Below are 27,240 nucleotides of genomic sequence, written 5' to 3' on the forward strand. Positions count from 1 at the left end.
CAAATGATGGAAAATCATTCTCTGGCACTGTACTGCTTGGATTTGAAGGATTTGATGAGCTAGGATAATGCTTCCCAATAATTTTTGCCCCACATTGCCCAGTGTGTACTGAAATGAGGAGACTCTGGAAGGTTAAACCAACTCAAGGCAGTGATCTGCTGGAGCTGCACACTCTCTTTGATGAATGTTATCTGTCCTCTCCTTTCAGGCATGGGCTTGAACTGAGCCTTCTTCGATCACATCAGGCTTTTGTTGTAATTTCTGAGTGCTCAGCTTTTCAAGATTCACTTCTACATGAAGTTCTTGAAAAGAGCAATAGTCAGCAGTTTTACAGCAAAGCAGTGTTTCCAACAAGTATTAATGTAATTAGGGAGAGGGGGATGTGTGCTGGAGCTTAACAAACACAATTTTAAATACACAGGGAGAGTAGATAGGACAAGGACAGTGGAGAGGCAGGACTAGGATCATCACCTGGATTTCAGAGCTTGTCCTTTTGCTGGCTGGAGAAGCTGGTCACTTTTTTTTTTTTTTTAAATATTGAAAAGTAGATTCTCACCAGTATGAGACTCTGATCATTAGACATCTCAGTGAGGTGTGATCAAATCCTGAAATGCACCAGTGATGTTGTCTGACCACTCCTGGAGTGGGCGATCACAGTGGGAGAGCTCAGTATCTTCCTCTACAATCCCAAATGTCCCATGTGCATCCCCCAGAGAGAGTGTTCTTGTTGTCTCTTTCCAAATGGCTGCATTTTTGTCATCGTGGCTATCTTCCTCAGGAACCTGCTGGGTCAATCAAGTCACTCAGCAAAACAGGATTAAGGCAGTGCTTAGCAGAGCAGGGTATGGAATGGTGGGTCACAGAGGTCCTGACTGGTGTACAGAAGCAGTGGGGCTGGTGTGGAAGGGCTGTTGAAGTGGAAGAAGCTGTAGCTCAGAAATAGCCATGGGGATCACCTGTGGAGTAATCTGAGGGATAGGCTCTGGGATAGTTTATGGGATAGTTTGTGGGACAGACTGCAATACAGCCTAGAGGATAGTGGAGTGGGCAGTGGGGTATGGGACAGGCTGTGGCACAGCTGAGGGGACAGCCCACAGGATAAAAGGATAACAGGACAGCCCTCAGGATACCCCTGCAGTGGCCAGGGCTCTCTCCTGAGAGACTCCCAGTGCCTGCTCCAAGCTGGCACAGGAAGGATGTGAAGCAAAGGCTTGCACTTCCCAAAAGAACCAACTGCCTTGCTGAGAGCTTTAGAAGCATCACTGGCTTCAGCCTGGAAGGTCGGCCCAGCTCTGACTCCCAGGTAGCTCTGGGACCCACTCAGCCCTCCGGCCCTACAAATCCCCTTTGCAGAGCAGCAGAGCCCTGTCTGCATTTCCAGGGGCAGCAAACCACAGCCAAGGACAAGCCACAGCCAAGGACAAGCCACAGCCAAGCCCCTTGGCCTCTGCTGAGGTCACTTTTGTCTCGCTCTGGCTGCAGAGAGGGGCTTGGGGTGGGCAGGGTGAGCAGCACCGACCGCGCTGCCCCAAGCCCTGCTCTCCCAGCCCGCACAGCACAAAAGAGGCCAGGAAAAGCTTTTGCAGCCCCTCCATCAAAAGCCCCAGAAAGCCCAGAGAGCTCATGCTGGCAGGACGGGCAGTGTGCTGGCAGGACGGGCAGTGTGCTGGCAGGACGGGCAGTGTGCTGGCTGTGCAGCCTCTCTGCTGCCTCCGAACTCGGTGCCCGCCGTGCCCGCGGCCGCTCCGGCTCCGCCCGCGGGCACCGCAGCGCGGCTCAGCCCGGGCACGGCAGATGGCATTCGGCATCTGCTCCGGGAACACCGCCGGGGCTGCGCTCCCTCCTGCCTTCCTCATGAGAGATGCCTTTGCCAGGAGACTTCACGTTCCCCTAAATAATAAATGCCTTCACTCCGGGGGTGGCACGGATGGCGGTGGGCGAGAGCACGGGGTTTGTGCTTTCTTTGTGCTGCTGGAGCTTACGGGGGGGGGGGGGGGGGGGAAGCTTCTGCTTTTTCCTTCTGTCCTTGTAAAGATAACGGGAGGGATGTGGAAATGGAGCTGCTGAGTTTGGATTGAGACGGTCCAAGCCCTGGCTGGCAGTGGGTGTCTGAAAGGACACTTCCAGCACAGGGCACTTCCAGACGGGAGCCTGTCACTGCAAGCAGCTCGCCAGGAGAGGCACCAACTAATAATTACGGTCCTATTTCAGCGTAAAATCAAATTATATCTCTCATCACCCTGACGGAGGGGGTTTTTCCTCCTCCGCAGCCCCTCCCGGGGGATAAATGCCACCTGATCTTGTGCATAACAGGAGCTGGTCAGTCCCAGGGTCAGAGCCCGAATGCGGATGCCCAGCAACTCTCAGCCTTAAAGCCACGAGGGGTTGTTGCTATGGGAATGGAGAGGGGGCTTGCAGGCAGCATCTGGAGCCCGTGTCTTTCCCTGTCCAAAGCAGCTGGATTCGGAGGGAAGCAAAACTAAAAGGAGGTGGCAGAGAGAGACAGAGGCACAGCAAAATGCATGCATGTTAGAGGAGGGACCTTCCCAGAATGAGAGTACAGTGGGATACAGAAGAGCGGGGACACCAAACTGTCAGGCAGCGGTGGCTCGGCTGGGTAGCATAAACCTGATTTTCTGCTCTGATTGACACTGGAAACAAGTCCGGTGAGAGCCCAGCTGTAGCAAGATGGGATCTGCCTCCTCCACTTACCGGCCCAAATGTATTTATTTGGACATTGATGGAAGAATTCAAAAGGTACTTTTGCTGTTTTTCACCAAGTGGCGTCTCCGGACGCGGCGGCGGCTGCGGGCGGTGTTTGCTGCACGGCCGATCCCAGGCGCGCACCCAGCGGGTTCCGAATCCCTTTTCGAGGGGAAGGGGGGGGGATGCTGCGTGCCTTCTGCTTTGTACACGGATGTTTATTTAAAGGGGAAGGGGAGGCTGGCACAGGGGAGGGCTGGGCGCTGCCAACACTAAGTCGCTGCCAGCTCTCCCTGCCGGCGTGGGGATCCTCGGTTTCGCAGCCGCCCTGGCTTCCGCTCCCGGAGCAGCGTCGCGCCGTGTTTACAAAGTTTAGCTTGGGGCGAGGTTTCCCCCCTCCAGGCACTGGGAGCAGGGAATACAGCGTGCCGAGCTCCTTGGAGACTGCCTGCCCGAGGGTTCTGCCCGCGGGCATCTCGCTCCGGCCGAGCCGAAGGTCAGGCAGGTGCCCGGCTCTTTGTGCGATGCCTGCGGGGGCTGCGGGGTCCCCGCCGCCTCTGCCAAAGTTGCTGGGAAATGCCGATAATTAAAACTTTCCCTGCTGCTCGCCTGCCTTGTTTGGTTAAGCACGGTTCACAGCGCAGGGAGAGCTGCGGGAGAAATGTGTCCTGGCTAAAAGGGAGAGCTCGCACGCTGTCGAGCTGACAGCCCACTGCTTTTAAACAGAAACCATGCCGGCGCCTTTCTGCAAGCTTTTTTTTTCCCCCTTCTCTTTGTCAGCAGTTCTTTGGCCGCAAACCAAGTGCCTTTTCTGTAACAGAGAGCTGCTGAGAGGCTCCAGAGCAAGCAAACTCTGATTTGCAAAATTCAGATCACTCTCGTCTTCCAGCTCTAAATTTTCGGTTCACCCAGTCTCGCCTTTTGTTTTTAATTTTGTAAAGAAACAGCCACGAAAAATGCCCTGTCCCTTCCTTTCCCTCTACTGTGTGAGTGAATGGAGAACTGGTACTCACAGTCCCATCCCACCACGCCTCCAGCCCCCTCCACCACCGCCCTGGAGACCCACGACGACCGCTCAAAGTCGCGTCCTCAGGAACGAGACCTTGGAGAATCCAGATCTGTGCCGGGTTCCCCAGAGAAAGCTGCTCCTCTTGATCCCTCTTAGACGTAGCTCGGTCGTAATGATGGTCCCTCTGCTGCCGTGAGATTCTCCCTGCCGGCTCTGCTGAGCTGAGGGCTCTGATTCTCTTTTCCCAGGGTTTAATAAACTGGTTGCCTGGTGGCCCCCCAAAGGATGGATGGAATGGAGCCTCCTGGTACCTGTACAGTTCAGTACAAAAAAATGTTTTGGCATTTTGAAAGGGTGGTGAGTGTTTCCATAGATGTCGGTAATGCACAGTGGTTGTCATCTATGTTGGATTAAAAAAAAAAAAAATACAGCATTTCTCCAGCCAGCCTCTGGAGAGTACTTTTAACACTAAAGGCACAGGAGAGGCACAGTCACATGAGCAAGCAAATGCAAACTCGGGCAGCAGCGTTAAGGGGGTTTAATCTCGGTGAATGTTAACCGTTTCTTTTGTCAGATGTAAAATCCCGCCCGTGTAATGTTTGCAAGGATTCCTGATGTAAAAATGCCGTGTAAATGGGGTTCACCCAGCGGTAAGCAGGGCACAGCTCAGATTCTCCTGCCTTCTCAGTAACATCATTAGAAAGAAGCAGAAGGGAGGGGGGGAAGCAGCAGCCCTTAATCTTCCAAGGAATGCAGCAGTGGAGGCTTCTAAAGGGAACTCATTAAGTCAATGCTAAGCTTCTTGTCAACCAATAACGAGGAACGAGCTTCATTATGACAGCACTTGTTGAGTTTGAAAGGGCTCAGCTCCAGCCGGCCCTGCTGGGCATCGTGAGCATCCTACCCCAGCACCGCTTGTGGTTGCACTTGTTCAGAGGCAATTCTTGTGCTTCCATGGCCTCATCCTGAATTTCCACCGGTGCTGCCGTAGGGTGTGCTGTTGACTTTGGGAGAAGCGGTTTTACCTCGGCGCCGGGCTAAAGGAAGGGACGAGGCCGGCCCAGGGAGCCGCACGCCGCCTCCCCCGGGACCCTGCGCCCTGCAAAGTGCTCTGCAGCAGGAGAGTGGAATTAAACTAAGTAGGTTTGTGTGTTGGCAGGTCCAGAGGGGCACAGCAGAGAGGGCAGAGGGACCTGGTGGTTACGAAAGAAGAGTTGGCTGGCTCTGAAATCCTTCCCAGGAGTTATTAAAAAAAATGAGGCACCATCAGCCCGCTTGAAAGCAGGACCACGCCGGTGCCAGCACGTCCCAGAGGAAGGGCTGAGTCCGTATCTGGCTCTCACAGTATCTTCTGGACAAAATGTCCAGAATGTCCAGCCAACAGCTGGATAACTGTGTGGAGTGGTGGATGAGCAACTGGCTCACAGGCACAAAGGCTGGTAGTGAAGGGGGTGACATCAGGCTGGTGTCTGGTCACTGGTGGGGTTCTGGAGGGCTCCTGTGCTTTTCAGCACCCTCATCAGCAACCTGGGCACAAGACTCTAATGAATACTAAATAAGTTTGGTGATCACACTAAATTGGGAGGAGCTGTTGGCTCCCTCAAGGCCAGGGAGGCCCTGCAGAGAGACCTTGACAAATTTGAGGGCTGAGCAATCACCAGCTGTGTGAAGTTCAACAAGGGAAAATGAAGGATTCTGCACCTGGGATGGGGTAACCCTGGCTGTGTGCAAAGACTGGAGAGTGAGATGCTGAAGACCAGCACCCAGGAATGGAACCTGGGAGTCCTGGTTGATAGAAATTTGAATATGAATCAGCAGTGCCTTGGCAGCCAGGAGGGACATCCCAGTCCTGGGGCCATCAGGCCCAGCATCACCAGCCTGGCAAGGGAAGGGATTGTCCTGCTCTGCTCTGGGCTGGGGCAGCCCCACCTCGAGTGCTGGGGACAGTTTTGGGCACCACAATGGAAAAAAATAATTAAACTATTAGAGAGTGTCCCAAGGAGGGCCATGAGGCTGGTCAAGGCCTTGAGGGAAAGCTGTATGAGGAGCAGCTGAGGCCACCTGGTCTATTCAGACTGGAGAAGAGGGGACTGAGGCAAACTGACCTTCCAGAGGCACAGCCAGCCACAGAATTGTCTTCACCAAAGATGACCACAGCGTTGGGCTCTTCTCCAGTGGGCAGAATTAATTGGCTGAACACCTCTCCAAGCTGGGCCAGCTTTAGGAGGGACCTGAGGTGGCCCAGCCCGGCAGAGTCCATCAGTGGGACCCCAGGCTGGCAGAGGTATGGTCATGCAGGGGCTGTGGGATGGGGAAGATCAAAGGCTGTGGGATTACAGCCGTGCTCCAGATCCAGGGCTCTGCACAAACCAGCTTCAAGGAGGTCACTTGTTCTTGGAGCTGAGGGAAAAATTAAATTCCAGTGTAACCCTCTTCCTATCCAGCACCCATGTCAAGGAACGCACACCTGGGGGAAACAAGTGCTGCTCGGTTTATTTATTTCTAAAGGATCTTCTCAGCCAGCAGTCCAGCACCCACTTGATTGGACACAGCCCTCCCTCTGCACTTCTCAGGAGCACCTGGGGCTGAGCACACAGGGAATCACCTCCGTGTGCCAGCCCTGCCACAGCTTGCTCTGCTGCCAGGCACAGGAGAAGACAGCAGGGCAAGGGGAAGCCCTGGCTGTGCTTCAGGTAGGAGGAGGTGATCTCGACAAACCATGGACTGGGATTTCTCCTGGCTCCTGGAGTGCCACTAGATGGGGTCAAGCACCCAAACCCCCAACATGAGTGGAGAAGTGCCAAATTTAAGCTAGATCTGGAGTCTTATTTTCCTTCACACTGTTATTAACCCTTTGGCTGCATTTTGAAGAAAAATTCCTATTGAATCTGCTTTTCATTAAAAACCCACCAGGAAAAAAAAAAACACCAAAAAAAACGTTCCCCAGCTCATGCCCAATCATTTTTTTTCCATGGAGAAACTACTGGGAACATTTTCTTTTGACCTTTGAAATTTAAATGGTAGCAGAGCAGAACCAGCCAGTGGCCTGATTCCCAGCAGGATGGCTTCATGGCTCTGCTTTTCAAATGTCACAGGGTAGTGGCTTTGCTTGCAGAGTTTTAAGGAATTCATCTGAGAAAAATGCTTGTTTCAAGAGGATTTCTGTTTCCAGTATCTTAATCGACATCATATTTGTAACATGTATGGAAAATCAGAGGGCTACAGAGCCTGAAGTAACTGGAAAAAAAGAAGAGGACTGTTGTCTTTGTCAAGGAATCTATGAAATCACTCAATGGTATTTTCCTCAGAAAACAAGTAAAGAATTTTGGAGCCATTTTGCTGGTTTATTGAGTCATTCTGGATGTTTACCAGAAAATTTGCCTCTTTTCTTCTTTTTTTTTTTTTCCCTCAAAGAAGTGCATTGAGTTCAAGTTTTCTGGGTGTCTACTGACCTGACTTGTGTTGCAGGACACTGAGCCATCCACAGCCATTGTTCCTCTTGGCCCAAGGTCCCCAAACAGCAGGACGAGGCTCAGACTGAGCTTTGGTGCCGTGGTTGTTCCATTGAAACATCAGCGCGCAGGAATCGCTTCTGTCACGTGAGCTCTTCTTTTCAATTACAGCAGCAGCATCTGTGGTATAAATGCCCAGATTCCAGCAAAGCCAACAGATTTTTCCAAGGCTCACCAGGCTATTTTTTAACCTGCAAAACTGGATTCAGATGAAAAACAAAACACAGCAGAAAAAATAATGGCGTGATGATTCCTTCGAGGCAATGAAGTATTTTTGCATCCCCATGACTCTTTCAACACAGCATGGCAAGCTCACGGACCCCATGCTGTGTCTGTTTGGACTGAGGATTTAGGGGGACACCCTTCCAGCTGCCAAACACCAAAGGAGTGCACAGGATGGGTGTTCATGGCAGTCAGGACATGGGCACCCCTGGGGGCTGCTCTGTGCCACATCCTGCTTTAGCACGGTGAGGCATAGGAATGTTTTTGAGGGATCAAGGCCATTTTCTTAATGCTGGCAGAGCTCTGTGGGTGTGGGAGGGAAAAGGTGGAACAGCTTGAGTCTGGCCAGGTCTTGGCTAAGCTTGGCTTTCTCTCTTTAGCTGGCCCTGGTGAATTCGAGGTGGCTGCTTGTTCTTGTTGTAAAGCAGCACGAAATGAGCAGCGGGTTCCTTGAACTCTGTCACATTGCGGCACATAAACATTTTAAGGAGTAGAAATGGCTTAAACCCATGCTTTTAAAAACATGAAAGATAATGTCACACATGGACCTCTCTCTCCCCTACTCCCCCTTCTCCTTCCTCCCCAGTGGGGGCTCCTCAGAACATTTAGGGGACCAAACCAGAATCCCAGCACAGCTCTGTAATTCCAGCACAGCTCCAGAATTCTTCCACATCCAACATCCAGCAAGGCTTGTTTTCTGCTGTTTACCTTTGTGAAGTCACACTCAATATATTGTATTCATTACAGTTTACGTTCACACTAGTCCAGACAAAGTGTAAGTTTAACACTCTCAGTCTAACACTTTTCTCATAGGTAACTCTGATGTTACCTATGGGTTCAGACCAGCCAAATATAGCTTATTCTCCTCATATACAACTATTCTGGTTCCTCACAAACAAGACAAAAATCATTCTGTTTCTAGAACTGATGCCTTAAGTTTTAACTTTCATATTTTCCAGGTTCTGTACTGCATTAGTGTATAACTCTGAACTTCATATAAAGTGTTAACAAGTTATCCTCACAGTTTAGTCAGACAAAACAATCCTTTTCCAGCCCAGAACCAGGGACACTGTTACAGCTTCAGGCCCAAAAAGTGCAAACAACAGCAAATTGAGGAGAGCAATCTGGGAGGATGGGACCTCATAAGCTGAAGCTGTAATTGGACAATTAACCCCAATATGGAAATGGACCAAAACTCATTGAAGTGTGAAAAGGTGTGACCCAGGAGCCCATCTTGGGTGTAGCTTTGGCCAGGCTCTTGTACTGCCCAAGGTGTATCCTTTGAAGGCCTTTTTAATAAATCCCTACTTTATTCCTTTAACATTGTCCAGCCTCTGTTCTAGGCAGTCTCTCAAGGCATCAGAGCCTTCCTCATGAATTTGCTTATATAAATTCAGGTCAGCCGTTTGCTGGTCTCTCCTCAAACCTGCTTTTCCTCACTCCATTAATTAACATTTTCCTTCTAACAGTCCTCTATTACCAAGCCAGTTCTAATGTCAGATTTTAGTTGTGTGAGCAGCTTGGAAACAACCAGCTTCACTCACAACTACTGAGAACATTTGGTGCTAAAGCATCCCTATTATCCAGTTTACAAAACATTTAAAGCCTCATGCATTTGTGTGCTGCAGGGTTAATTGCACTTAGTACTCCATTAGCAGCAAATGTGTGCCCTTCTTGCGTTAAGAAAAGCCAGAATATCGACATTTGTGTTGTTTGTTAAAGGTTGAAATACTTTTATGAAATGTTTTTATTTCTGCTACAGAAGATAGGAAACTTTCAGCCTCACAATCAGCCTTGCTGGTTCCTGGTTGTGTTCTGCCATTAATAATTAGTACTGACAGATGAAATATTTGCAATATGTCCCTTCGTATAGACAGTAGGCTGCACAAGTCTCTCTTGAATGTCATCTCCCTTTTTCTATGAGCCCTAATTGTCGCTATTGGACATGAAATGAGTACACAGAAGTTTGGTGAGTTCAAGAGGGAAAAAGAGCCAATTTTATTTCTGACCTCTCAATATATAGAATTCCAAAATTGACAGTGGATTGGAGGATGAAACTGCCACCTCTCCAACCACACTGGTCAAACCAACAGTCCATCAACTCTCTCCTCCCACAAAGAAGAATGCAAAACAATATTTACATGAACATGCATGAGAAATATGTAGATGTTATGAGAAGGCTAAAGAAGTTTTATGAGAACTTTAAAACTTTCAGAAGAACTATAAAAGAAAACTTAACACTTCTGAAAATCAGGGCAACATCCAATGACTCTAAAAATTACTGAGATCCTACTTTGCTCGTAGTGGAAGAGCCAACCTCTGTCATGCTGCCTGGGCTCACACACCTATGGGTGCGTCGTGGACGTTTTTCTTTCCTAAAAAGAGGAAAATCTCTTTTCCCACAGCTCTCTTTTCAGGGATGTTACAGGGGTGGGAATTGTGACTTACCACATGCCTCAGGATCCTGGCACGTCAGCTCTGTCTGGCAGCTCCTGTTTCTTCATTTAGGGCAACGTATAGGGAAACTAATGGGATTCACCCCAGTTAACCACAGGCATCCCAACGGGAGTGCTGGCTGCTCCTGGAGAGTCAGGCAGGTTCCCCTGTAGTCACTGGGGAGGGAGGTGGCATCTCCAGGGGATGATTCATCCCAGCCTAAAGGGGGTTTTGGAGACATGTGGGCTGATTTGGAGATTGTCCTCCTTATCTGCTGGCAGCTGAGGGCACCTGGCAGAGAGGCACTCGAGAGATGCTGAGCCTGTGGATGGTTAAAATTACATCAGGCAAACCCCACACGTACATTTCATGTTGAAATGAACATTCTTAAGCCACGTCCCTGCCCAAAACTGTGTGAATCAGCTGGACTACAGAGCTGTGGCTTTTGGGATAAAATATCTGCCACACTTCTCATCCTCTATCAGAGTCAGTGTTTGAAGAGCTCGGGGGAGTTTTCATTTTTCCTCAGACCCTCAGCTGAGGGCTCTCGTGTTTTCTCCCCCACACATGGACATGCACACATGCTCTGCTTTTCTGTTCTTCTCTTAGAGAAGCTCCCACTGTATCAAACAGATGGCAAATCTGGCAGGCTATTTTTAATGCTCCTAACATTCAAAGCTCAGATAAATGAATGGTTTTCTGAATATCAACTGTTAATTAGTGCCAGAAATAAAAGAGGAGACAGAGAGTTTGGGTATAGTTGGGCTGATGCTATGTTTGTATCTGAGTTTAAAGAATGAGAAAGATGGAATGTTTTTAAATATGGGATTTTAGGTAAAGCTTATTTTGGATATTGGGGACTTGACAGAGAGGACATTTATGGATATTTTTTGAGGAAGACCTATTTGCTTATGGGTCAAGAAATATGAATTACTTCCAGTGATTCCTACAGAGGGATACCTAAAATTTCTGGATCGTTCTTCATTTTGTTATGGACGACAAACACCTCTGGAAAGACAGGGAAAATCACAATGAAAAATTTCACATGAACCTTCTGCCTTAATAGTTCAGAAATCCTCCATGGAAGCTGCTCTTACAGAAGCAGCAGCAATTTTCACAGTCCATGCAAGATACATAACTGAGTTTTACTATAATCTTTTCTGACATAGTATCCTCCATTCTCATTAGTGAAAGATTGTAATTTAGATTGTTTAAAGCCTGCAATTTTAGCCCTCACTCTGAACATTGCTCACTGAGCTGAATGAAAGGCATGAGCAAGTGCTAAAGTATTGAAGACAGCAGGTTGAAACCAGAAGAAAAGAAGTGGAACTGGAAACTTGAGGGTACACTGGCTTCAAAAAATATTTTTACATTATTATTTAGTAATTTTACTAGGGTAAAATAAAAATAATCAAACAGAAGTTAAATTCTTGGAAGAATACCCAATTACAGACAGCAGATCAGAACAGGATAATGTTCTGGACATAGTTTGCTGTTTACAGAGAGGATTAGCTCTCCTGAGGATCAAATATAGAACAGAAATTGGATTTGTAAGCTGTGTTTTTACCTATCCTATCTGAAAGCAAAATATAATGTGATTAGCTGTGAACTGGTAGGCTGCAGAGTCTGTGCACAATGGTCCTTTAGTAAAATCCCTATCACAGTCCTTAATCTGAACTCCTCACCAAGTGGGAAAGCCAGCCCAGAGCACCAGGGCTCTTAATCCCTGCTTTTCCCAAGGGGGGGTTTGAATCCTTGTCCTAGACCAGAGGTGGATACTGTGGATTAAGAGACAATAGCTCCTTATTTCAGAAGAAAATGTTTTTAAAAAAACCAGCAGAACTCTTTCCAGGAAAGAAACCAGTCCCACAGAATTGAGGGCCAGGCCAGGAACCAGGCAACCCCATCAAACCACTGCTGTCCTACTTTGCAGTCCCTGCATGCCTCATCAAAATGTTATTTCCACTCCAAAAAGCCTCAGTTATTATTCATTCTGCTTTTCCCCCAGTTGCATCACGTTGCTTTCCAAGGCACACAGGATGTTGCCCACTTAAATTGCATGGCTGCTCCTTTGTCTTGATGGAAACTCCTTGGCACAAACAAGTTAAGCATTCAGAGAAGGCTGCTTTTCCTGTCATTTTTTTTTTTCCTACATGTGGTAGAATCATAGAATTGGGTTGGAAGGGACCCTTAAGGGTCTAGTTCAACCCTCTGCAATGAGCAGGGACATTTTCAGATTGATCAGGTTCCTCAGAGACCCATCCAACCTGGCCTTGAATGTTCCCAGGGATATCCACCATCTCAGAGGTTTTGATAACAACACCAAAGACAGAAATACAAAATCATGTTAACTCTCAGGGGAGGAAAAAAAACCTATTTGCAGATGCTGTATGACTTTTCAGGAATACAGCCTTTTCCTCCTGGCACAAATCCAAGGGAAATGCAGTTAACAGGGTTTATATGTGGCTGATTTTTTTCTTGGCAATTAGTCATCAATCTGCAAGCTGAAGCAGAGGCCTGTGTTTCCCTTCCCCACGTGGTTTGTCACTGCTGTGACTGCTCAGACATGATTTTGCTTCTGCCTTTGCTTTCAGAAGCTGAGTGTCTTGGGTGTTGACTGGTCTTTCATGCCACCAGGCAGTATCAGAGTCCCTGTCTCCTCTTTTTCTTCATCCCTGGAGGTTAATCCCTAGATTTTTTTGGGCTGACTTGCATGACTATGCACTTTTTAAATGTGTACTATGAGGAAACCTTGAATTTCATTACAGGAAACCCTATTCATGCATGATCTTAGCCCACTACCAGAGCTGGAGGAACTGCAGTGGTCTCCCAACTTTGGCCTCTGTTAAGCAAGATCTCAGTCTTCTCCTAAGCAAGGATATCTTCCCATTAATGCAGGGAATGAGGTGCTGTGAGATACATCTCAGCAGTGGCTTGTCACCCACAGGGACCTAAGCAAGATGTGGATCAGAAACAACTGAGACAGGTCTGAAGGGAGACAAAATTTGTGGATGACACCCCCAGACAATGCCAGAAATGTATGGTCATGGAGACTCAGGCTGAGCACCAAAGGTTTTGGGACACATGCCCAAGCAGGGACATCTCCACAGGCTGGGTGAGATGGAGATGTTCTGTCCTGCAGCCAGTGCCAGGGCTGCCTGTCCTCAAAGCTGCAGGTCACAGGACAACCCACGTGCCCCACATGGGTGCCACCAAAGTGTGGCCACCAGCCAAGTGTCCCCACATCACCTTCCTGCTGCTGATGTCCCCCCAGGGATAATGGACTCCAGGCACACAGGATTCCTATTGTGTGCTGGAGCCATCAATAGTACCCAGTGCTGTCCTCCCATCCTCTAAACCACATTCCACTTGTGTTCCATCTGTGCACAACTGGCATCGACTTTGCTGGGAGCACAGACCTGTGGGCAATGACAGGAACAACTGCACAACTTGCTACAGAGCATCTGAGGCTGGCTGCTGTGCTTTAGAGCAGAAGGGAGATGCTCAGAAAAGCTCAGCAGGCTGCAAAAGAAGGAAATTTTAATAGCATGTGCTTTTTGATTAAAAAAAAAAAAAAAAACCAACCAGCTGAGGACAAGCATCCTGAGATGAGTACGAAACTGCAGTGGGTGATTCACAAATCCAGTTTTAGCAAACCTAAGTAAAAATGCCAAGTATGGGAAACTGAAAGGCATGTATGGAGATAGCTCATGATCATCTAGTATCACAGCCTTTGTTTCGCTTCCCACTCTTTCACTACTGCATGGAGTAAAAGGAAACATTAAAATTCATCCTGAGTGTGGTGAAAGCTCCTGCTGAGTTCTGTGAGTCAGGCCAACTTTCTTACCTTTAATGTTCCCTAATATTTTTTTTATCTTGTCCTCTCTTGTCTGTCCTGGTCAATAATAATTGATTTCCAGAATAAGAAACCTCAATACGTGAAATAGCACTCCTGGCACATCACAAGCCTTTGGCCTCTGTTCAGCCACAATTAACATCATCTGCCCAGTTACTGCATGTACCAATTGTACTCCAATATTCTTCCAGCCAATTTTAGCAGCTATCAGTCTGTCAGGATGCTGGGTTCTGCTGGGAGCAGGATTTCAGCCCTATCTGAGCTCCACTGGCTATGTTTTATTGCTTTGATTGCTTCTGTGCTTTAATAGCCAAGGGTCAATCTTGACTTTCAAAACACACCCATTTCCCCAGCATCAGTTACTCCCTCAGCAATCAAGTGCCTGCAGGTTTTGTGAAGATCCCGCCTGGAGTGATTTCATCAGGGGCAGAACAGAGGGAAGATGGGTGTGAGTGTAGCTGTGGGTGACACCCACCTCTTGAAGTGACCACCATCGTCCTCCTCTCTGCCACAAAACCCCTGGTGCTTTGCTCAGGAGTAAGAAGGCTCCTCACCCCCAGTGAAAACTTAAAGCTGGAGCTTTACTGAAGTGTCTGTGCACCACCAGGGCAAAGCAGGCCTTGCTGTGCTGTCCAGACTGTCCTGGTACTCCACTCTGGCATCCCTGAGCTCTGAGCAGGCACCAGCAGCAGAGCACACCCTGGGATCTCCCATGGCTTCCCCATTTCCAGTGGCAGAGCTCTGGCTGGCACCGTGTGACACCTCCAGGTGAGGGACTTCCCCTGCAGTCTGAAAGGCACCTTGGAGGTGAAGAGGAGCCATGTCACACCAGTGCTGTGACAATTTAGGGATTAAAGCACTTGAAAGTCGAGGCTGACAAAGTGAAGCTGCAGGCTTAATTACCTCCTGGCACCTACACCTTTCAGAGGAGTCCTTAATTAGATGATGACTTGTTTTTCAAGTGGTCCTCACCTCACTGAACACACAGGGCCTGCTCCATCTGGGGAGGGTGGCTGCAGCCTCCCTGTCCTCCCAGCTGTCATCCCAGGTGACACATTCCTTCTTTCCTGGGTCCCCGGCCTCCAGGCTGATCTGTGGCCCCTCATGCCAGCGATGGGTGTCAACACAAACCTTGCCTGAGAACGTGGGGTGGTTGTGGGGGGTGGAAAATCACATTTCCAACACGCGCAAGGAGAGCAGAACTTTGATCTTGATGTCCCTGTTCATCTGCGAAATGCAAGTTTCTTGTTCCTCCTGAGTTTTGCCATTAGGTCAATCCCCACAAGTGCCTTTGAGCTGCTGCATCCTGAGCCCAGAGGCTCTGTGGCTCTTTCCTGTGGGACATGAGAGGAGAGGGCTGCAGTGCTGGGCAGGGAAGCTGCCCCTCCCCACACGACTGCTTCCCCCCCTGCCAGCCCCTGCAGCCATCCCATCAACACCAGCAGCCTCTGCTCAAACCATCCCCAGTGGACAAACCATCCCCAGTGGACAAACCATCCCCACTGGACAAACCACCCCCAGTGCTTGTTGCTGTTCCTGGCTTTAAGGAGAGGCTGGCTGCAATGAGGCACTTAATTTTTATGGCAGGTTCAAAGCCTCCACCATAGTCACTCAGAGGAGCTCAGAGTTGCTCTGAGGAAAGGGGCACAACACTGGCAGAAGCATTCAAACCCCATCCTTCATTCTCATGTCTACACTTTCTTTTTATTCCACCCACATTTGCTTTTTTTCACTGGCAGCAGAGATCCTTTTCAATGGCTGTTTTCCCCAATAAGTCCACTAGGAACAAGATTTTGATTTAGAACACTGGAAGATTCAATAGTGCAACCCAACAGAGGAGATGTGGGTTTGGATTGGAAGCAACCTCAGGGACCTGAGTCACAAGGACAGACATCCTATAAATACATATTTATTGAAATGGGACACTCCTCATGCAGAGTGCTGCTGTTGAATTCTTGAGTGTTTTTCTTTCAGAGGCAGTGTGCTGTCTCTGAATCCAACAAGACATCAAATTAGGACTCCTGGGTTCTGTTTCTGGCCTGCCACTCACCCATGATAAGATACAGGGCAAGTAATTTAACATAAACAAGCTTCAGATTTCAGAGTTTAAGTATTGCACAGGGGCATAGCGAGACTGATGGGAAGTGCTACAATGGTATTATTAAAGTGTTTTCTGACTGCAGAAGAAGCTGAGAGGACCATGACCTACAAGTTCTGATGGACACGGGAGTCTTGGGGAAAACTGGCATGGGATTGTGCCAAGATGTGCCACAAATTGTGCCACAGGAGTAGTGGGAATAGAAAATGGGATCAGGGGATGTGCTGCTCAGTCTTCCCTGCACTGGGGTTGCCTGCTGTGTGTGGAAGGGTGGGAGAGTGAAGAGGTGTCTGGGGAGATAGGAAAGTAACAGTGGCAAATTTTGCAATTCCAGGTCTGGCTTCGGACCTAACAACAGGAACATCTGTCAGTCAGTAGGAATTTTGGCACAAGCTCTGCTCACTTTCAACCTAGTATAAGCTGGTGTGGTCCAAAAAGCAGTGCCCTTTTATACCATCCCATGACCTGCTCAAATCTGGGCAGCTTTCTTCCTAAATCCAGTCTCTTTTACTCTTTAATTTACAGTTGTTATCATGCCACAGCAACACTGCATTTTGAGGAACCCCCTGCTCTCAGTTCACACATGTTATTGCTCCACTGCTGAACAGCACTTAGGTCTCCAGAGCTGGCTTCCTTTATCAATGAAGACACAGGTATTACACAGGAGAAGAGAAATATTCCAGCTCACAAATCAAATCAGATAACTGAAATCACAGACTGTGCCTTAAAATTAGCCCAGTGCATGCCTGAACAGGATTCATATCTCTCTGGGAACTAACCATCTTTTCTCCTTTTCTTCATTTCTTTTCCCTCTGCTGCTGTTTCCTTTGGAAGGTGATCTTCAGTAAATACTGCAATTCCAAAGATATTATGGACCTTTTCTGCATTGCAACAGGTTTACCGAGGTAGGTCTGTAATTTTTGACATTCATTTCACTTTTGTTTCTTTCCTTTGGGAACAATTCAAAGACAGGCCCCAAATGATTTATTTAGCTGCTATTCAGGCTTGTCTCTCGTTCCAGTCTGCTGGAAGAAGAAACTGGGGCAATCAAGAGCTGGAAAATGTGGAGGCAGGGAACTGAGCCACCTCAGTGTTGGCTGCACATGAGGGACAGAGTGGAATAGAATAGAACAGAGAAGAAATAATCTAAAATAAAAGCAAGTGAAGAAGCCCAGCCCTGAGTATACACAGGTTGGGCACACCTACCACTTATATCTCAGTACTACATTTTTGCCCATATCGAGTGAAATGCAGGCACATGTTTAGAACCTGTTTTTTAGGGAAAAAAAATGAGGGCAACAAGAAGCATTCCCACCAGGTAATAAGCTTTCTCTTTAGGTGTTTTAAAATCTAATCCCCGGTATGGGATAGTCAAACACAAAGCACCCCAGCTGAACAATTTTATAGAGCATAAATGTCTCCAAATCCATTGCCCAGGCCATGTATTTCCTAATTTATGTTGTCTCACAAAGTCCCTGTATCCCTCCTGCTGTAATTTTCCATTTGGGGAAAATCCAAATAGGATTTGTTCCCTTCAACCTCAAGAGCAGTATCCAGCTGAAACCTCAGTGTTGAGAGGGGTCCAAGGTCATGGGAGGGTGTGTGGGAGAACATCCATCCATCCATCCATCTATCATCCATCCATCCATCCATCCATCCATCCATCCATCCATCCATCATCCATCATCCATCCATCCATCCATCCATCCATCCATCCATCCTCCATCCATCCATCATCCATCATCCATCCATCCATCCATCCATCCATCCATCCATCCATCATCCATCATCCATCCATCCATGCATGCATCTATCCATCCATCCATCCATCCATCATCCATCCATCCATCCATCCATCCTCCATCCATCCATCCATCCATCCAGCCATCCAGCCATCATCCATCCATCCATCCATCCATCCATCCATCATCCATCCATCCATCCATCCATCCATCCATCTATCATCCATCCATCATCCATCCATCCATCATCCATCCATCATCCATCCATCATCCATCATCCATCCATCATCCATCATCCATCATTCATCCATCCATCCATCCATCCATGCATCATCCATCCATCATCCATCCATCCATCCATCATCCATCCATCCATCCATCCATCCATCCATCATCCATCCATCCATCCTCCATCCATCCATCATCCATCCATCCATCCATCCATCATCCATCATCCATCCATCATCCATCATCCATCATTCATCCATCCATCCATCCATCCATGCATCATCCATCCATCATCCATCCATCCATCATCCATCCATCCATCCTCCATCCATCCATCATCCATCCATCCATCCATCCATCCATCCATCCATCCATCCATCATCCATCCATCCATCCATCCTCCATCCATCCATCATCCATCCATCCATCCATCCATCCATCCATCCATCCATCATCCATCCGTCCATCCATCCATCCATCCTCCATCCATCCATCATCCATCATCCATCCATCATCCATCATCCATCCATCCATCCATCCATCCATCCATCCATCCATCCATCCATCCATCCATCATCCATCCATCCATCCATCCATCCATCCATCCATCCATCCACCTCTGCAACACCTCCAGGCAGTGGAGCAGGGGGAGGGAAGCCCCTAAATCATCTCTAGAACCCTAAATCACCTCTGGAAGGGGGAATCTGCTGTCTCCATAAGGACCTCATGCAGCACAGGCTGCATGCAATAAGGCAAAGTCTTTATCTCTGGACACACAACTTTACAATACAGGAAAAGTGCAGGAGAAAAATAAGCCAGTCTTTTAATCATGGTTTTATTGCATGACTCCAGCTCTGGGGATTGAAAGATAAAATTGAATTTGCATAAGCTGCTGGACAGAATTAATGCCCTTTGCTGTTTGCTCTATTTCTTCCCATTTGACATTAGAGAGGTTAATAACTCTCATTTTCCTATGATGTCAAAGACTTCCACTCCATCACCCAGGAAACTTTGTTCAGCAGTTTTAATCATTCACAGTCAGGGTGTTCACTGCATATTTGGCATTTTATTTTCATCAGAAGATTTTCAAAGGAAAATTGCATTTCAACCAGGATCCTGGAGCCAAAGTAAACCTTCAAGGTTTACATCTGAGTCTATGAGATCACCTTTAGCACAGTAATTAAAAAAGAAAAATACCCCATATTCAGAAAGATATTTGTTTTGTTTGTTTTGGTAAATGAGTAACTAAATAATTTCAAGACATTCATAGCACCAAAAGTCATTTGTATGGTATGAGTCAATACATAGCTGCTGAGTCAATGTATCACAAAATACACAAATTTTTAAACACAATTTATTATTCAGTGAGTGAAGAGAATAAAGGAATTAGCAAGGAGCAAGGTCTGCTCTGAGATCAAAAATTATCACACTTCACATTTTACATGGGTCAAGCATCAAGCCTACCCTGCCCTGGGCTTTGACTCTTTCTGCTCTGAGGTACCAGAGGTGCCAGGCCAGGAGCAAGGAGAAAAGATGCATCTGCAGGAGGGAAGAGGGCTCTGCATCACATGCAGCTGCTCAGAATTCCAGCTGGCATTTCTAGGTCAAATAACCCTCTTTGGAACTTGCTTTTCAGGAACACAACCATCTCCCTTTTGACAGCAGACAACTGCATGGTGTCCATTGATCCCACGATGCCTGCAAACACAGAGAGGTGAGCCCTGCTGCCACCTGCTCCTCCAGAACAGGCTCAGGCCCAAGGGCAAGGGAGGTGGTTGCCTGCAGAAGCCTTTTGTGTGCAGTGGGAGGTGAGCAGAGGGAGGGGGATGGCAGGGAGAAATGTGTGCTGGCCTGTAACACGAGTGCTGGTTTGGAAGATTTTTACTTGTTAAAGCAGGAGTAATTGTCTGAGAGGAAAACAAATACTGCTTTTAGGTGTTTAATGTACAACATCTGTTCCCATCTCTCCCTGTTTGCTGTCAAAGCTCTGTTGTTCCCCCATTCCTGATTGCTCTGCTAGGGCACAACCAGCAGATTACTTGAAAAGCCTGTGATGAGTTTAGGTCTCTTCATTGCTGGCTTTGGCCCATATTTCATTATGACATTTCAGTGCCATTGCTCTTATTGATACTGTGTGGTGCAATCCCAGCAGCTCCTGCACAGGACAGTGCACAAACACAGAGCAAAAAGAGGTTGTGGCTGCCCCATCCCTGGAAGTGTTCAAGGCCAGGGCTCTGTGCAGCCTGGGATGGTGGAAGGTGTCCCTTCCTATAGCAAGGGGCTGGAACTGGATGATTTTTAAAGTCCCTTCCAACCCAAACCATTCTACGGTTCTATGATTCTGCTTCTAAATCAGAAAATCTAATCATTCTGTTTCTAAATTCTCTGTTAATCAGAGGGTTGTGTGTTCAGAAAAAGTGCCCATTGCTTACTCACAGGTTTTAAGGAATCTTAGAATATCTTCAGATACTTCTTTGTACCTCTCAGGGAGTACAGATGTGAAATGCAAACTGCATTTTGAGTGTTGCTAACATCAACCCTCTGTGGCTCTTCCAGGTCTCCATACAAAGTGATACCAGTTATGACTGAGCAGCTCTCAGGTAAAATGACCTTTTTGAACTGAATCTACTAAAACTGAATTAAGTAAAGCTGAATTTGCAAACATTTGCATGTAGAAATTATGTGGCCATGACACAAAAACCCAAAGTTGTCGGTGTCATGGTTGTAGCTGCAGCAGAATAAGAAGTGTTTGATGACAGTGTTCTGCAGGAAAGCTTAAAAAATGTGCCTGAATTTCCATGAATTTGAGGATCGGGCGAATGTCCAAGTCCAGGGGACTTTCCCTGTGCCTGGCTCTGGTCTGACTCAGCACTCCTGATGCCCTGGGGAAAGCCTTGCATGGAGCAGTGAGGTTTCTTCAGGCAAGACAAATGACAGCCTGTCCTGCAGTGTTTTGTTAACCTGCCCATTCCTCTGCTGGAAAGCTGAGCACAACATTTGAGCCTCATGTTATTTCCAAATGGCTGAGGAGAGAACATCATTTCTGTTGTGGGCATGGTAGCTCTAAGTGTGATAAATATTTAAATTCACCTGACAAGATTAAAGAGGGCCTGGGTGAAAGAACACATCTGGAGCACATTCCCCAGCCACAGGCAGGGCTGGAGTGCCACTCCTCCCACTTCTCTTTGCTGTCAGTATCATGCCCTCAGACACTGGAGCAGAACATTGGCTTGGGGCAATTCCTGTGAGCATCTGGCTCATGGTTTCTCTCATCTGTGCAGCTGCAGAGTCTCCTGCCACTCATATCAGGGCAGCCTGAACACCCTGGAGCCACAGGGAGAGGCTGGCAGGGCTGCAGCAGGAGAGGAGACATCAGCTGGGGACACTCCTTGGAGCAGTCAAATGGGAAGATAGGAGAGACAAAGGGCAAGAGGTTATGATTGTCCTGGAAACACAGAGTGCACATGCAGAACAGGTGTGAGACAGAAAGCCTGGGGCTGGAAAAAGTGGTGTGCAGGAGCAGGTGAGTTTGTTGGGATAGGAGAGATGATGTTTTGGTGGTCCCACCCTCGTCTTCTGGCTTGGGGTCCTGAATGATGGATGGAAACAGAGTGTCTGACAGCACTGTGTCTTCTAGAAGGGGAAGCACAGGGAACTGAGGCTGTTCTCTGAGGCATCTGCCTTGGCAGAAACATCTGGAAAGGAGGATGTGGGGAACACAGAAAGGCAACAGCAGGGACATTGTGCATGCAGGGAGCAAAGGTGAACAAAGAGCAAAGAGAACACAGAGGGTAGGGAACAGGGAAGAACCCACCCACAGTGAGATTTGTAACAAGCCATAAGCAAATCCCATGTCAGTGATTGCCAGAAGGAGGTAGTCACAGCCAAGGGACACATGTGACTGCAAAGGGGAAGAAGCTGTCTTGCCAAACTATTTCCTTATTGTGGCAAACCCTGCTGCAGCAGCATCACTCTCCTGGTCTGGGGTTACTGTTTGCATTATCACACCAGAAAAGGTGGGGTGGGGCATGTGGCTCTGTGTCCCAGCTGCTGTGAGTAACCAGTCTCCAACTGCCCCATGACAGAGCAATGGGGCCAGCATGGCTCCAGCAGGGAATGCCACTGAGTTATACCAGCTGGGAAGCAGATTGAGGGGCTTTCTAGAAAATATACCCCTTTTTGAATGTATTTTTTTTATTCCCCTAACATGAAGCTAACAGTATATTTTTATAGGACCATGGATGACTTTTCACACTCTCCCAAGGCCCTCATTTTTCATCCCCAGCTGACAGCACATGGCTCTGCTTTGTGCAGAGCACAGCTCACTGTGTCAGCAAGATCTCTCTTCACTCCCTGCATTTCATAAAACAAGGATTTCCAAAGATCTGAGCTGAAAAGGGCAAGAAAAATTTGGGCCATAGATTGTCAAAACATAAGACAGAGTCTGCTATGGAAAGAGGAAGAAAGTTGAGCGGAGTGTGATGGAACTAATGTTCCTTGGTATCTTTTTCTCTTTCACATGGCTTGTCATTAATCTTAAGCATTCCTGACATTTTGCTGACAGTAGGAAGAATAAACAGAGTGAGAAATTGTTCCTTTTCATTAAAAGAAAAGAAAAAAAAAAAAAAACAAAACAGCTCTGTTCTATTCTTCACTTCTCACACAACTCTGCCTGCATCATTCTGCTTCCCAAAGCAGCTCATCCAAATAGGTGCCAAAAAGGAGGTCACCCCAATTTTCCCAGTGGTGGGAGGTAATGCACCTCTTTCAGCAGCCTCCCAGGCAGCTGCAGGAGAATGACACAGGGAACAGAGGCTGTAAAAGGTGGGACTGGGAAATATAATCCTTAGGGAGGAAAAACATAAGCAGTGGCTTCTATCCAGCAGAGGAGATATCCACTGGAGTCCTGCTGAGAAACAGTTCTTCATTTCCTGGCCATAGTCAGAGGACAGGGTTGTAAATAAATAAAAATTATTATTCCAGAGAGTGTTGGATGCAGCAGCCATCGATGTGTCAGAGGTCAGCTGACTGCAAGTGTTAGGATTAGGGTGAGGGTCAGGGTGAGGGTCAGGATCAGGGTCAGGGTTAGGGGAGGCCTGAGCTGGCTGGCTCTGAGCCTGTGAAGCTGCTGGATCACATCCTGTCCCTCCTCCTATGGCCCTGGACCAGAAGATTCGTGGCTATCCTTGCAGAGCATCAAAACCCCTGTGGCAAACTCTTTTGTCTGTGTTATTTTAATTTCCAAGCCCATTGAGTGAGCATCCTCGCCCTCCCACCAGCAGAAGGGCTCTGGTCTGTGTCCTCCTGGTGAAACTGGCTCACAGCTCACAAATTGGTGGCTGTGTTGTTGCTCTAATTAGTAGGGTTCAGGCACTTATCGATTTGACAGGGGTGACAATTAAATGAGCAAAGCCTATTAGCAGCACCCTCTTGAGGGATAAAATTGAAGTCTGTTGCGTTTCTGACAGTGCAGGGAAAGGAGCTGTTGTGGAGGTCAGAAGTGAGCCTGACCCACTGTGGTCCTGACAGGCCAGGGACTTTCCTACTGCTCCAAAGTTAGGGCAGCAAAGCCCAGCAGTGGCTGCACTAGAGATCTGCAGGGATGATTTTCCCCCTGGATGATTCAATACCCCAGTGTGGTTTGGCATTGGTAAAACAACAGAAGCTTGTCACTGTGTCTGAATCTTCTTATTCTGGCATCTCTCTCTTCTCCTTTCAGAGTCTTGTTCATGCTTTCAGCTCAGGCAAGACTGAGGAGGCAGAGACTGGGAGAGAAAAATCCTCCTCCCACTGCTGCTCCTTACGTGCATCCCACATGGATGCGTGCACTGGGATGTGGCCAACTCCTTCGGGATTGCTCACCTGATGGGGAATTTGCATGCCACAGCCTAAATTAACCTGAGCTGTGAATTACATGAATCTCCATATGACAGATTCATGCGTGTGGGCTTGGGCTTTAAATTCACCCCTTCCCGAGGCTTTTGTGGGTTTTTTTTAATTACTCTGACTGCCCTGATCCAAGCAAACCACACAAAGTGAAATGCAGACAGAAGCCTGAGCCAGAGGCAGAAGCATTTGTGAGGAACAGGGCAGGGATTCACCAGCCTGATGCTGGCAAGGAAAGGGAGATGCCCGTGCCCTCCCAGCCTTGCTTGGCCAAAGCAGAAAAGCCAGGGTGAAGCCAAGCCACCCCCCCAACCCCACAGACTCCCTGCCCACAGCCTGTTGAGGCTGGCAGGGTGGCAAAGGGAGCCACGAGAGTGGGAGGATGGAGGTGGCTCCCTGGCAGTGATCCCAGAGGGTGAGAGGGTACAGGAAGAGGTACAGCTGAGCAGGGTGGTGCGAGGCAGAGGGTGCCTGCCAGTGGGTGATAAACCATCTGTGCCAGGGCAGCTCACCTGAGCTGCTCAGCGTGCACCAGGTGCCAGTCTGGCAGGGAAGGTGTGCTCTCCCTGCCAGCCTCCCACCCGGCCGCGGCGGGAGTCACAGGAAAAAATGCTGCTGCCGTGTTCCCCCTGCACCTGCTTTCTTCCCAGAACATGCTGGAGACGAGGCAGAGCAGCTCCTTTCTCCACGGTGTGCTGGCCAAGCTCCCTGCTGAGCTTGGCAGAGGCCATAGGGCAAAGAGCAGGAGTGCCTGTGCCCGCAGCGAGCTGGGGAATGAGCCTTGGGGAGCCTGGGGAAGCCTGAGCTGGCCTGTCCCTGCCCAGCATTAACCATTGCAGCATCTTCTGGGGGGTTCTAATTGTCATTTGTCAAGCTGCAACACACTCAGAGTGTTGTGCAAAGCCCTGGCTTGCTGAACACCTGCATTTGTAAATGTTGCACATTTGCAGTGCCGGTCGGAGGTGAGGGGAGAAGAAAGGGGTTTTTTGGGGATGCTGCAACAGGACCCTCAGCATAGCACCCAGAACTGCTGCCAGTGCTGCTTGCAGCAGGGTTTCCTTTTCAGAGAGGGAATCACAGCAAATCAAAGGAAGCAATCCAAGGGAAAAGGTGTCTGTGTGCACCTGGGGCTTCAGCCCTGCCCAGAGGTGTAAAAAAAAAAGAAGGCAGAGGGTAATGAAGGGAGCAAAAGCACACTTAACCCTCCTGTTTTACAAAGGAGAGGACAAACAAGACTAAATTATGTCGGAGCAATGTCTCATTTTCTTGAGAAACCAGGGTTACCAGAGGTCTTCCCCTCGGAAAGGAACAGGGCAGAGAAATGGATCTTTGTCTCTTTAAGATGAGGCGAACTGCCACTCTTAGTCATATATCTTTACTGCACCCTAGGGTTATAAAAACATACATCTTCATTTGGAAAGTCTTTTATTACATCCATAAACATCAGATTGCAGCTGACTGTTCCCTGGATGGGAATTTCTTAGTACTCCGAGTGAGTTTTGACAGGGGGAGGGAGTGAAAGTAAGATTGTTGGGTTTCTATTTTTTTTTTTTTTTTTTTTTTTTACTGGAGCAGTGTTTATAGGGAACTTGTCAGTCTCTGGCACGCTCCAGCCACTGTCAGAGGGCTGAGCAGCATCGAAGGGAGAGGACACGGGTTTCTCTGCTTTCTCTGCTTATTTTCCCTGTTGGACTCTGTGCCATCCCAGGTGCTGCCCACGGTAAGTTTTCCTCCTCTCTTAAATAGGGCACAGCGTTTGCTTTGTTTCAGTGCTTGGGTTTTGTGAGAAAAAGCAATCTCTGTTTTCTCTGCTAGCCACTCTGCTGGGGGGAAAAAAAGGGAAAAAAAAAAAAGAGGGAATTAGATCTGAGACTTTCAGAGTGCTTGCCCCAGTTTTGAGACACAGGGGGTAACAGGCAAATTGTTTTGGCCAGTGATGTGAATGCTCTTGACAAGTATTGCCGAGGTCTCTAATACCCGAGGAATTGCAAATCCTTTCAACAGGTACAAGAGCTATTATTTAGAAATAATTGGTAAATGCTGGGCTGTATTTCTGTCTGATGTGTTCTGCCTGGGTGATTGCACTTGTGAGGCATCGTGTTCCCTCGGGGAAGGACAAGAAGTGTCTGCAGAAATGCCATGGGGTGTTTCTGTGTGGGGTATAAATAGGTGTTCTGCAATCTGCAGTGTGTTTATGAGTGCACTCAGTGCTTCCTTTCCTTGAGCAAATCCCCAGTGCAGGAATCACTGCAGCACTTCGGGGCAGTTTGCATTAGCTGCTGGTGGAAAGAGGGAACAATCCCCAAACAGCATCTCAGGGCTCAGCAAAGGGGATTTGTGCTTCCCCTCTCTGTGTGGACATGCTAAAAGATGGGAAAGCATTGCTGTCATACTTCTTCCTGCCTAAAGTGTGCTGTCCCTTGAAATCCAGGGTCCTGCTTTGAGGGATTGTTTGCTTTTCCTTGTGTTGGGAATTGCAATCCTGTGATTATCTTGGGAAGAGGCTGGGGCTTCATCAGGCTGAGTTTCCTGAGCCAGCAGAAGATCCTGAGAGCCCACGAGGGCTCCCAGTGTGGCCACTGCTGCAGGAACTGAGGGAACAATGGGATCTTGACAGGATCCCTGTGGCAGCTCCGTCCAAGCTGTGTTCTCAAGGGAAAAGGGGCTGGGAAACTTGTACCCTGCTGTGTCCATCCCACAAACCAGGAAGGGCAGACCTCGTTCTGCAGGGACAGCACTTTGTCATCTCGTGTTTGCCTGGAGTTTACGCAAGGCAGCACAATCCTTAGGCATTTGCACCAGAAAAAAAAAAAAAAATGGTCTCCAGGATAAAACTGCCAGGCAAGCTGGGTTTTATTTTGTGTTCATGAGCTGTGGTGTTGTCCATGGGCACTGTGTCACAGTGTAGAGGTGCTGACTGTGAGCAGGGACTTTCAAAAGCCAGTTGGGATTCTGGGTGTGCCACCCAAGGTCTGGGAAAGATCTCCTCTGCAGAAAGTGCTGCCTTCAAACAAGCCACCTCTCAGAGACCCAGCCTCCCAAAAAGAAAACTTCTGAGAAACCCTGGCTGTAATCTGCAGGAAGAGGAAGGCAGGTGAGACAAGGAGTCATTCCCAAACCCTGTCACTCTTCAAAGGACCTAAACTATTTTTTGGCCTCACCATCAGAGCTGGAAGCCTGGGGACGCCACTTTGCAGAAGGGCTGAGGGTGTCTTCTTTCTTTTTTTTTTTTTTTTTTCTATCATGTCTTCCTTCTATTTTTTTTTTTTTTCAGAGAAAGAAGAATTGTTCCAGAATTTACTGGGACAGATTGCTGAGCAGTTCTCGAGGTAAGAAACTGAACATCATTATTAATTTAAAATGCTATTTCTTTTATCAGCCTGAAGTGAAATTTTCACAGGAGGCAGAGGGGCATTTAAGACATCTTTCAAATCCCACTCTGCCTGCCAAATTTAGGTCTGGGACACATTATTTCCTGCTGACAGCAATACAGTAGCTCAAACCAAAAGCAATTTCAGTGATTAACTTTGATCTAAAAAGGAGATCAA

The 27,240-nt window shown here is 48.0% G+C and overlaps 1 protein-coding gene across 3 annotated transcripts in view; it reads left to right on the forward strand.

Moving 5' to 3' along the window:
- The first annotated feature begins 2,667 nt into the window (after positions 1-2,667).
- PDE9A (phosphodiesterase 9A) overlaps positions 2,668-27,240 on the forward strand; it is a 52,102-nt gene continuing 27,529 nt past the window's right edge. Inside the window, exons 1-5 of one of the 3 annotated variants that reach the window (XM_053971613.1) lie at positions 2,668-2,757; positions 16,671-16,741; positions 19,443-19,520; positions 20,363-20,406; positions 26,967-27,021. In XM_053971613.1, coding sequence (XP_053827588.1) covers positions 2,689-2,757; positions 16,671-16,741; positions 19,443-19,520; positions 20,363-20,406; positions 26,967-27,021 — 317 coding nt within the window. In that variant the 5' untranslated portion in view covers positions 2,668-2,688. Of the gene's footprint in view, positions 2,758-16,670; positions 16,742-19,442; positions 19,521-20,362; positions 20,407-25,318; positions 25,413-26,711; positions 26,787-26,966; positions 27,022-27,240 lie in introns of those variants that run through there. The other 2 variants (XM_053971615.1, XM_053971614.1) reach the window with 2 other exon arrangements.

The sequence above is a fragment of the Vidua macroura genome, chromosome 2, assembly GCF_024509145.1.
Source record: "Vidua macroura isolate BioBank_ID:100142 chromosome 2, ASM2450914v1, whole genome shotgun sequence".
Taxonomy (NCBI): domain Eukaryota; kingdom Metazoa; phylum Chordata; class Aves; order Passeriformes; family Viduidae; genus Vidua; species Vidua macroura.